Raw genomic sequence first — 12,727 nt, forward strand, 5'->3', positions numbered from 1 at the left:
CCAACTTCTCCCCGCAGTCCTACACATTCTTCCTTGTTAAATAATAATCCAATTCTCCCTTAAATGCCTGGATTGAACCTGCCACCACCACACTCTCAGGCAGTGCATTCCAGGTCCTAACCACTCACTGCGTGAAAAAGTTTCCGCTCATGTTGCTTTTGCTTATTTGCCAATTACCTTCAAGCTGTGTCCTCTCATTCTCAATCCTTCCACCAATGGGAACATTTCTCCCCTATCTACTCTGTCCAGACCCCTCAGGATTTTGAATACCTCTATCAAATCTCCTCTCAACCTTCTCTTCTCCATGGAAAACAGTCCCAACTTCACCAACCTGTCTATGTAATGGAACTTGCTCATCCCTGGAATGAATCTTTTCTGCATTCTAATTCCTTCATCTTTTCTAAAGTGCGGCTCCCAGAATTGGATGCCATACTCCAGCTGAGGCTGAACCAGTGGTTTACACAGGTTCAACATAACCTCCTTGTTTTTGTACGATATGCCCCTATTAAAAAAGGCCTAGGATGCCATATGCTTTATTAACCACTTTCTCAATCTGTCCTGCCACCTACAATGACTTATGTACATATACACCCAGGCCCCTCTGCTCCTGCACCCCTTTTAGAATTGCAGCCTTCATTTTATATTGTCTCTCTGCGTTCTTCCTAGCAAAACAAATTATTTCACGATTCTCTGCATTGAATTTCATCTGCCTGTTCCACCAACCTGTCTATGCCCTTTTGAAGTTCAACACTCTCCGGCTCACAGTTTATAATTTCAAGTTTTGTATAATCCATGAATTTTGAAATTGTGCCCTATACACCAAGGTCTAGGCCATTAATTTCAGATCAGTTTGAACCAGCAGCAGCTTCAGAGAAAATCCAAACTGTACATAATGTGTGACTAATTAGTTCACTCAGCTAACTGAAAAAAATAAATGATGTGCAAATTGAAATGCCACGCTTATAAAGTGGGGGAGGAGATGTCTTGCCAAGATTACAGTTGAACACAGGATTGGAATCCTGCATTGCATCCAGCCCATATTGCCCTAATCAGGAAGGACTGAATTCTTGCTCTGGGCACAAGACTGTAGAATTGGATCATGACGGCCTGCTGGAACTCACTAAGCACAATCATCAATCCTCCAACATCCTTCCCAGGAGGAGGGATCAAGCTTTGATGGCGATGGACCATGATTTTAATGTAGAGTTGGGAGACTCTTGCCTGCACCACTCAGCTCCGCATTCAAGTAAATATTGTTTTCACAAATTGTAAATTTTTGGCGGTGGCCTATAGTGATCCTTTGAGAACCACTGTTACCCCAGATGCAGACCTGGATTTCCTGATTGCAGCCAATCCAGCAGCAAGACTGCATTCAGTCTTTGGTGAAGGAAGCCACAAACAGGAGTTGGGCCTTAAGATGAATCTGTAAAGGGACTAACACCCATTCCAGGCACTTTTGTTTCCTATATCAATATAGCGGGTAATGCACTTCCAGCTCAGTATGCGTGCATGTACACAAGTCTTCTGCCATTGTGAACACTGTAACACCCATTCTATGGCTGTAAAACAGACCAAACATCATCAAATTTCTAGGTTATTGTATTTTGTTTACGATCATAGGAACTAGACAAAAGCAGAGCAAGATCCATTGAGTTTTGCTTCTACCATCCTGTCAGTCACTGACTGCAATAATAATCGAACCTTAACCATGGCAAAGTTAATGCCTCATGACCAAAAAAGCAAAAACAAAAACATACATCTTACAATACACGTGGTTGGAAAATTCACATTTAAGTTATCATTTGCAATGAAGTGCATGATATGACTAACTTTTGGGGTGCTCCCTATGACCTAGCTGAACTGCCCTTAGTTATGTTTCGATCCTGATAACTTTGACAAGAAATGCTATACTTGAATGAGAATAACTTTGAACATATATTGACACCAGCAACTTGTAGAGTGGGAAAAATGGGAAAGTGAGTAACTCAGGCTACCATCATGCACCTTGCAGTAATCCTTCAAGTGGGTATTGATGGAGACCCAAATATAGTGGCCTGCCCTTTTGGTCAACATGCAATCATGTGGAAGGGATTCTGGGGAATTTGTTAGGTGTGGTCTATTTCTATTTTGATTTAACTGTACAAACTGACTGAATAATGAGTTACCTACTAAATTCTGAGATAGAATAAGATTCATGGTGGATCCTTTTTTTTTGCTGTGTACAGTTGAACGTGCAGTACTCGTATTATCAACTTTACATCTTTGTTAATTATTTGACTTGATTGGATGGACTTCCTTTCCTCTTCAAAGGCGCAAAAATCTCCATTAAAAATGTTCACCAATGACCGGATCTGTGAGGCATTGAGACATAACTCAAACTGGCAGTGACAGGAAAAGAGTTCAGATTTAGATTTAGTTTTGTAAATGATATCTTAATATGTATCTTTCTCGTGGTATTTGACATTCTGATGAATAACTTTTATGCAGAAAATATTTGTCCTCATTGACATAAATCCACAACTGAGAACAAAATCTGACATCTTTACAGACTCTGATGTGCTATTCGCTTGATAAGAGAAGACGGCTGATCAGCTTAAGTCAAAGGGAAATACAACAGCCCAAGAACAAAAAAACAAAATAACTGCCCTTCATCATTAGGTTTTGAGCTAGATAATGTCAAGAAGCACTTCTTCACACAGCTTTTAGTGAGAATTTGGAATTCTCTTTCCCAAAAGGCTGTGGCTACTGAGCCAACTGAAGTTTTCAAGACAAAGGTTGAATCTCTGATTTAATGTTTTTGTTACAACCCCAGCTGCTGTTAATACTGGACAAGTCAGATCCCAGAGTGAAACCTGGCTTTCCAAATTTTATTTTTGAAACTGTAGAGGAAAGTTATTGAACAAATTCACAGAAATCTGCTGATGAACTTTTCATACAAAGAATAAGATATTTATTAAAACAAGAAAAGTGAACTATACTACACCAGACAAAAATGTTGGAAAGATCTCAATACAGACACAAGAAGGCAATTCAAATCCCCACTATTTCTTTAGCCCGGCAATATTTTTTTTAATTCACTTTATGGGCTGTGGGCTTCGCTGGCCAGGTCAGTATTTATTGCCAATCCCTAATTGCCATTGAGAAGGTGGTGGTGAGCTGCCTTCTTGAACTGCTGCAGCCCATGTGGTGTAAGTACTCCCACAGTGCTTTTGGGAGGGACTCCACAATTTTGACCCAGCGACAGTGATATATTTCCAAGTCAGGATGGTGACTGGCTTGGAGGGGAACTTTCTGGTGGTGGTGTTCCCAGGCATCTGCTGCCCTTGTCCTTCTAGATGGTAGTGGTCTTGGGTTTGGAAGGTGCTGCCTAAGGAGACTTGGTGAGTTTCTGCAATGCATCTTGTGGATGGTACACATTGCTGCCACTGTTCGTTGGTGGTGGAGGGAGTGAATGTTTGTGGATGGGGTGCTAATCAAGCAGGCTGCTTTATCCTGGATGGTGTCAAGCTTCTTGAATGTTGTTGGAGCTGCACTTATCTAGGCAAGTGGAGAATATTCCATCACACTTCTGACTTGTGCCTTGTAGATGGTGGAGAGGCTTTGGGGAGTCAGTAAATGAGTTACTTGCTGCAGGATTCCTAGCCTCTGACCTGCTCTTGTAGCCACAGTATTTATATGCCTAGTCTAGTTCAGTTTCTTTACAGACACATCAGCAAGTGAAGAGTTACCACTAGCTTGACACAAAGGCCTCTCGCTTGGGACCGGCATATTTGCAAACGGTGTTCTTCGGGTGAAATCCTGAACATTCACTTTATGCTTCTTACCCAATTCATATCTCTCCCCAAGGTACCCAAAAACTGCACTCTAAACTCACTGTTTCTTCAACTGCAGAACAAACAAATGAATTCCCTAAACTCAAGCCTTCCAGTAGCATCTCTGCTAAACTGATTAATTTACTGAGTCCTATAACTCATTATTCACTCAACTGTCCCAATAGTCTTGTAGTTTCTCTCCTCAGAGAACTTAAAATCCCTGTCTTCTCTCTCTGACACACACTGAACACTCCCTCTCTCAACTCCTGTCTTTCCTGTGTCTGTGTCACTGGATCACTGTCACTAGGCAGCAGTAAGGCTTTTCTACGTCGTGTTTTTTTCCCCCAGAATCACTGAACTTTCAACACCTTTAACCCATCTCTTTAACTTCAGGGGTTGTAAGGCCTCATTAAAAATGTATATATACAAACAAACCCAAAGACCTGAAACCTTTTAGTCATAAGCCTATCCAGACTCCCAGGCATCAAGGTTCATTAACAAAACCTAAGTGAGACTGAAACTCTTTTTACCTTTCTTAACAGACCCATTTATACACATAAATGTATAAATTAAACTTAAAATTATACATTGTTCATAACAGTATTGAAAAGGTGACTATTGATTGGGAGAATATCTCTGAATATTATTTGCATGGATTTCCAGGAAGCATTTCATAAAGTTCCTCATAAAGAACTGTTAAATAAAATTGCAGCTCATTGAAGATCAGCCATGATCTCATTGAATGGCAGAGCGGGCTCAAAAGGCTGAATGGCCTACTTCTGCTCCTATTTCTTATGTTCTTAATTGAAGACAAATTATTGACCTGGTTAGGAAATTGGTTCGGCAGCAGGAGACAGAGATTAGGATTAATGGGTAGGTATTCTAATTGGCGGGATACAACTGTGGTGTTTCACAAGGATCTGGGTTGGGTCTCCAACTAGTCACTATATTCATGAATGACTTTGATCTTGGCTTAGAAAGGCATACATTCAAATGTGTTGTGACAAACAGTTAGGCTGCATTATAGGTGGAATTATAAAATTGCAAAGCAAAGTTGATAGATTACGTGTATGGGCAAAACTGTAGCAAATGAATTCAATGCAGGCAACTGTGAGCTTGGACCTAAAAAGGATAAGGCATTTTCTAGAACAAGGTATTTTCTAAATGACCAAAAGCTAGGATCAGTGGAAATCCAAAGAGATTTGGGATCCAGGTGTACAGATCATTAAAATATCATGAACAAGTACAGAAAATAATCAAAAAGGGTATTGGAATGTTGGCCTTTATATCTAGAGGAATAGCTACAGCTAAACGAAACCCTGGTTAGACTACACCTGAAATACTATGAGCAGTTCTGGGTACCACACCTTAGGAAGGATACATTGGCTTTGGAGGAAGTGAAGTGTAAATCTACTAGGATGACACCTGGACTTCAAGGGTTAAGCAATAAGGAGAGGTTACACAAACTAGGATAGCATTGCCTTGAACTTAGAAGGTTAAGGGGTGTTTGAACAAGGTTTTCAATGTATTAAAAGTAGATAGAGAGAAACTATTCCCACTGGTTGGGAGTCTTGGATTTGGGGACATAGTCTAAAACTAGAGCCAGATATTTCAAGGGTGAAATTAGGAAACGCTTCTACAAATAAAGGGTGGGAGAAGTTAAGAGCTGTCTTCCGCAAATAGAAATTGATGCTAGATCAGTTAATAGATTATTGTTAACTAAGTGTATTAAGATGGGTATATGGAGTTAGGTGATTCTCATTGAATGGTGGCAGATATAATAGCTTACCAATTGTCTATATGTAACTGCTTATAATAACACTCTGATATCTTCCATGTAACTTGTTGTAATTCTATAAACCACTGATATTCACCCTGTATCTACCTCACAATCTGCTTGCATCATACAAGATGTAGCCAGGCTGTCAACTTGATGTCACTTTTATCAGGTCCCATCTCTCCCCTTCTTTGTGGACTCTGGTTCTGTGTGAAGGTGATAACTCTGAACTGAGAAACTAAGTTGGAGCTAATTTGAACTTGGACTTCACATATCAAAAGTACAAACTATCACAGACTGATCTGTACCAAACCAAGAGACAGCACAGTGGGCAGTGTGTTTGGGAAACGTCTCACAGCGCACATTGTCCTAAGCTCAGATCTGCACCAGTATTTCAAATTACTCCTTGGCCCTGATTTAATAAGGGAGAGTTTTCACAGAATGCTAGAAATTACAGCGCAAAGGAGGTCATTCAGTCTCCTGGTTTTGGTTTGCTGTCATCACAGACTAACATCTGTATTCCACCAATATTTTTTTATGAATGTGAAAAACATGATAATAACCAGATAATCTGTTTTTTGTGATGTTGATTGAGGAATGGATATTGGCCAGGACAGTTGGGATAACTCCCCTACTCTTCTTCGAAATAGTGTCATGGGTTTTTTTACATCCACCTAAACAGGCAGACGGGACCTCGATCATCCAAAAGACAACCACTCTTGACAGGGCAGCGCTCCCTCATTACTGCACTGGAGTGTCAGCCTTGATTTTATGTGCTCAAGCCCTGTAGTGGGACTTGAACCCAAAACCTTGTGATTCAGAGGCAAGAGTGCAACCAACTGAACCACAACTGATACAGCCAATGTCAATGCCCCAGTGCTCATGCCAATACTACTGCTCTCTCTCCTGTAACCCCTTTCCCTGTCTCCTGTCCCCTCAAATCCTTTTATAGCCATCCTTTTCAAATATTTATCCCATTCCCTTTGAGCCTTGGATCCCCACTCCTCCCATCCATCAACCCCACTCTCTCAGCTCTCTGTGGCAGGGGATGAGATTGACATCACACCACCTGAAGCTTCTCTTGTCCTGGCAGCTGATGAAGTACAGAGCTACTGACAGCACCAAATTGGTTTCATTTCCACTTTGAATAATGCTGTCCCTAAAAACCACTTGGGACTATGAGGTAAAGATTATGACCTGGCCATCTCCCTCATCACCTTGACCAGCGCTAGGAGCAGGCTCCAGCTGAATTCAGTTCATTGGTATCAGCATTGTTGTAATGGGTGAACTAGCTATGAGCAATGGTTCTTAAATATCAGCTCAATAATCTAAACAGAACTGATAACTGGATGGTGATGAAAGCTGAACGCAAGGAACGTTAGTTCGTGAACTTTGCTGGAAATTTCACTCAGACATTTATTATAACATGGTTCTCAGCAGCTGAGGATCAACAAGTTGTGAGGTCATACTACAATGAATCTCCAATGACAACGCATATGATATAAATGTAAGAAATTTGACAGCCAAGTATGAGCAATCTCAGAACACAGCTAGTGTTATAAGAACGTCTTGTGATATTTGACAGGGAGGAGGAGGAGGAGTAATTGGAATCCTATTTAGCAAAACTGAACAAGCCTGTAAGCATTACATTCAAGATGTGACAATATGGCAGTGATCAGGAGATTTAATTCCAAGAACACTCTGCAATAGAAATAGCTAAGAATGAGAACTATTTTAAATCGCAGGTCTACATAACATTATATTCTAGTTTTTTTTCCAAGAAATTCAATAATTTGGATATTGAAGGTAATTGATAACACCTAATCCAGGCATACTGTTTGCTATGGAAAAGGATTCAAATGTCAAAGGTAAAAATTAGTAATGAAGAAGTTGAAAAGGAAGGCAGGCAGAATTGTTTCACCCAAAGGACAATGGAAAAGTAGACTATTGAATGTACTGTCATTGAATTAAAGGGAATATTGTGGAGGCGATGGGGGTCTCAGCCGCTGCCTGGAGAGCCAGCTAGACCCCGCATTGTCTCTTTTCAGGAAGGACTGTCGCATATTGTACTATTCAGGCACTTAAGAGGCTACCGGCTGAACCTCGCAAGGATCAAGGACAATGGGAGCAGAAGTCCTGCCCACCGAGAGCTGCCGGCAGTGCCGCTGGGGAGACAGTGGCTGCCGTCGGTACAACACCTACTCGAGGGCTCTCAGTTGCTAGATCCCAGGCCAGAGGTGAGTAATGGGCAGGAGGGGGGATCATGCAGTGAGGGTTGTGGGGAGGGGTTCAGCAACAAGAGCAGGGGAGTTGTTCTCAGTGGCCTCCCCACATACCATTGTCATGTTCCTCAATCAGGCACTGAATGCCTTTGAATGAGGGACCCCCACCCTGGGAGACAGCAAGTAAATATAGCAGGGATTGTTTTTTGCGCCTCCCGCAAGGCAAGCTCCCTCACCCGCTGCTGGGTTAATGCCAGTGATGACAGGATGAGGCCCTTCAATGGCCAATTAATGCCCACTTAAGGACCACAATTAGCAGTGAGGTGGAAAGAACATCCACAGGTCTGTTTTGTCTTGGAATTGGGATGCCATGTGACATGGAGATTCTTCACAGTGATGTAATGACAGTCTATCATGGTACTATACAGCCTGCTCTCTTCAAACAATCTGGAGTAGTAATCAATGACTATGATGAAAACTTTGCCTTTGAACTCAAATAAATTCATTCCTAGGTGCACCCATGCCCTTGTAGGAAAGGTAGATGGTGCAAGTGGTTCACTCTGCTACTGGCTATGCACTGCACACATAAGGCAATATGTAATTGATTCTTCAATGGAGTGACTGATGCCTGACCACCAAATTGACTGCTGGGCTTTTGCTCTGCATTTCACTATTCCCAAGTGACCTTGATGGATTTTCTGAAGAATGTCGAATCGAAGTGTTTTAGGGATGATGAATTTATCATTAAAAACTAAGAAATCATCAATGATTGTGAGATGTTTTCTTTATCTGAAGTATTGGTGAAGTGCTGGGTTGGTCGGAGTGTACTCTGGCCACCTGTCTCAGCTTATTTTGATGCAATCATCAACCTGCTGTTGTGCTTGCTTAATTCCTTGTAATCTCTTTTCAGGGACTGGTAAGTGTTTAGTAATGAGCAAAGTATACGCTTTCACTTTCTCAATAAATTTTAAATCTTAACTCCTTGCATTCGTAATCTTGACAATCCATCCACTGTCGTCTGATCCTTCTCTTGAACGTACTCAGTAACTGAGTTGTATCTCATGAGCCTCAGTCTAAAGCATTGAATTCTAGGCATTATTTTTGCGATTTCCTTTAGGTTAAGAAGAGTGGCTAAAGGTTTGTGGTCGGTTTCCATTTTAAACCTTAATCCCATGACATAATCAGAGAACTTCTCACAGGACCATGTGGCTACTCATGCTTATTTCTCAATGGCTGCACACCTCTTCTCTGTGTCTGTGAGAGATCTTGAGGCATAATAAACTGGTCTTCTTTGTCCATGTTTTTGAACTTGAAACAGCACCGCACCCAACCCTGTAGACGATGCATCCACTGCTAGCAACCGTGGATTGTAGTGCGTTAGATTTTCTGGTGAAATTAGGAGATTTTTGATCTTGTCAACAGCATTTTGCTGGTCTACGTTCTGGCACCACTGGTGATCTTGTCTCAACAGTTGTCGTAGCAGCTCATTAAATTCTTTCAAGTTTGGTAGGGATTTGCTTACTTGATTGACCATCCCAAGGAACCATTGGATCTTTTTAGGCTGTGGGAACTCTCTAATCACCATGGTTTTCTGTGGCTCGGCTGTACTTCCCGAAGCTTGCACAATGTGGCCTTAAAAATGTTATCATAGGCTTTGCAAATTCACATTGTCTTTTAATGACAAACTTGCTTCTTGTAGGACTTTGAGGACTTCTCTCACACAACGGTCTTGTCCTTCCTTAGATGAACCATGCATGAGAATGTTGTCCATGTAGTATATTGCACTTTCCGTGCCTTCCAGGGTCTGAGACATCGTTCTTTAGAATATCTCAGGTGCAGAAGCAATTCTGAATGGGAACCTGTTAAAACATTAATGACCAAATGGGGTGTTAAAAGTAATGGCCAAACTGGGTTCTTTGCCAAAAGCCATTGTTAGAATCTAATTTTGTGAAGAGGGTGCTTTTTGCTAGTTTGGTGAGACTTTCATCCACTGATGCCATCAGCTGGATCTCGCAATCTACTGACTTGTTTAATTGAGTGAAGTCCACACAGATTCTAATTGAACCATTAGACTTTGGTACTGTGAGCATTCCAGAACATCACTTTGTTGGTATGGTTACAGGAGAGATGGCCCCCATGTTGTAACCTGTATCCAATCTTGCTCTTGACTTTGTCTAAGAATGATGGACCTGCTTCACTGTGAAGAGACATATAGGCTTAGCTCCCGTCCTCAGGGTTATGGGATATTCTGTTTTCAGCTTTCCTAAGTCTGAAAATAGGAATAGAAATTCATTCCTGAATACCTCACTGGACTATTCATCAGCAATTTCATCAACCGTGTAAATCAGCCTCAGCTGCAAATGTGCTTTTCTGCTCAGTAATGGTGACTCCTGGTTCTGTATTATGTACAGGGGTTCCATAATTTCTTTATCCTTGTATCTGAATCTTGCAAAGTATTGGCCTTATAAAGTGCCTTTCAGGGCCTCAGAACATCCCAAAGTGCTTCATAGCCAATTAAGTACTTTTGAAGTGTTGACATTGTTGTAATATATGTGCAGATTGACAATATTATTAGTAGACTGTGCTTCAGTTACACTGTCTTATGGTGTCTCCTGTTACTTTCCCAGGTACCCGGTTAAGTCTGCGGACAAGTAGACTTGAAAAGACTTTGAGAAGTGAAAACCATCACTTGGAAATTTGGAATTTGATTTTCAATTAACGCCAAGGATTAATGAGACTTTTAAGGATCTGTGTTTTGATGGGCATAGTGCCCAGGTATCGACTCACCTAAAGTCATATATGTTGACACGTGACCAGGTAAAATGGTCAATCGCACCTCTCTGTGGCTCACATTAGTGGCTTTGTGTGTGCTATGTTGCTGCGGAACAAATTCTACCCAGGAGAGTTTACAACATCAAAAATGGAATATGGAGCAACCAAAAGCAAGTTTAGTGGCCCATCGGCGTGTAAAACGTGGTTGGGTGTGGAACCAATTCTTCATCGTGGAGGAGTACACTGGAACAGAACCACTCTACGTCGGAAAGGTGAGCTTAACTTACGTAAGACTATTTTCTGGGGAGAGGTGCCATTTTACATGAAACAGCTGACTTCTGGCTAAAGGCAGAGATCCCTCTGCAACCTTGCACCTTCATGTAAAATTGTATAACTGCATTTGTCGGAATAATCCCAAGACATTGTCTAGCAATAGGGTGCTACAAACTAAACAGTATTAGTTTCATAATAGTCATTGCAGGGCACCGTCAGTTGTATTCATTGCAAGCTGTCCCTTCCTCATGTAAAACCGTAAGTTATTTTTAAAATCATTTTTCTCTCCTCTCCTCTACTCTTCTGAAAGTGTTGAGATTAGGGGATCAATTTTAAACTAGCATACCCAGTTGAGAAGTGACAGGATTAGACGCGACGCTGATTTTGTACTTGTCCCAGTTTCACTTCTCCAGTGGATGGTGTAACTGTGTAGGGTGTAAAATGACATTCCACGCAATCCCTTGAGTTTCCTGCCTAGTGAGCTGGGTTAAAGTGACCCCGACCCAGGTTACTAAAGTGCAGTCGGGCCCCTAATCGCTCAGCTGTTCAACATGTATGAGACTCAAAAAGTGTTGGCAGAGTATTCAGCCCTGCAGAGCATCATAGCTGAACAAAATCCGATCCACAATCCCACACACACACACACATGCAACCCCTCCACACATACGCACACCCACACACACGCACCCTCCCCTCCTCAGGCACACACAGATGCATTCACACACCCCCACACATGTACCCCCTCCACACACATGCGCACACACCTCCACACACATGCGCACACATGCACACACGCACACCCCCATACATGCATCCCACACACACACACGCACGCACACACCCCCGCACACGCACCACCCCACACACACATGCACACACCCCTGCACACACACCCCCCACACACATGCACACACCCCCGCACACGCACCCCACACACACACGCACGCACGCATGCACGCACACACCCCTGCACACACACCCTGCACACACACATGCATACACCCCCGCACATGCACCCCCCACACATGCACGCACATGCATCCTCCACACATGCACACGCACACATGCACCATGCGCACCCCAGACACACGCACCCCAACACACACACGCATGCATGCATACATCATGCACCCCCCAAAACACGCATCCCTGACACACACACACATGCACACACCCCCACACACACTCCCCACACACACGCATCCTCCACACACATACATGCACACGCACACCCACACACATTCACCCTGCACCCCCAGACACACGATCCCCTGACACACACATCCCAAGACACACACGCATGCACACATGCACCATGCACCCCCTACACAATCACCCCAGACAGACACACACACACTCAGAAACATACACACACAGAAACACAGGGAAACACACACACACACACACACACACACACAGAGAAACACACACATACATATGAAACACAGAGAAACACACACACACACATATATACACACACAGAAACATACACACACAGAGAAACACACACACACACACACAGAAACACACACACACGAAACACACATGCAGAAACACAGACACGCACAGACACATATACACACAGAGAAACACACAAACACACAGAAACACACACACACACACACAAAAACGCACACACGTACACGCACACAGCCCTGCACACGTACCCCCCACACACTCACGCACACACCCCCACACACACCCCCCCCACACATGCACACATGCAAGCACACACATCCTCATCACATGCACATGCACACGCACACACATGCGCCATGCAACCACTGACACACGCACCCCAGACACACGCACCCCAACACACACACACACACTCAGGCACGCACGCACACACACACACGCACACGTGCACC

General features: G+C 42.9%; 1 protein-coding gene across 5 annotated transcripts in view; it reads left to right on the forward strand.

The window, feature by feature from the left end:
• Positions 1-10,553: 10,553 nt before the first annotated feature.
• Positions 10,554-12,727, forward strand: part of cdh22 (cadherin 22) — a 736,258-nt gene continuing 734,084 nt past the window's right edge. For all 5 annotated transcript variants that reach the window (XM_078555429.1, XM_078555426.1, XM_078555424.1 and 2 more), the window contains exon 1: positions 10,554-10,855. In XM_078555429.1, the coding sequence (XP_078411555.1) occupies positions 10,634-10,855 (222 nt within the window). In that variant the 5' untranslated portion in view covers positions 10,554-10,633. The remainder of the gene's footprint in view (positions 10,856-12,727) is intronic.

The sequence above is a fragment of the Cetorhinus maximus genome, chromosome 13 (assembly GCF_964194155.1).
Source record: "Cetorhinus maximus chromosome 13, sCetMax3.hap1.1, whole genome shotgun sequence".
Classification (NCBI taxonomy): Eukaryota; Metazoa; Chordata; class Chondrichthyes; order Lamniformes; family Cetorhinidae; genus Cetorhinus; species Cetorhinus maximus.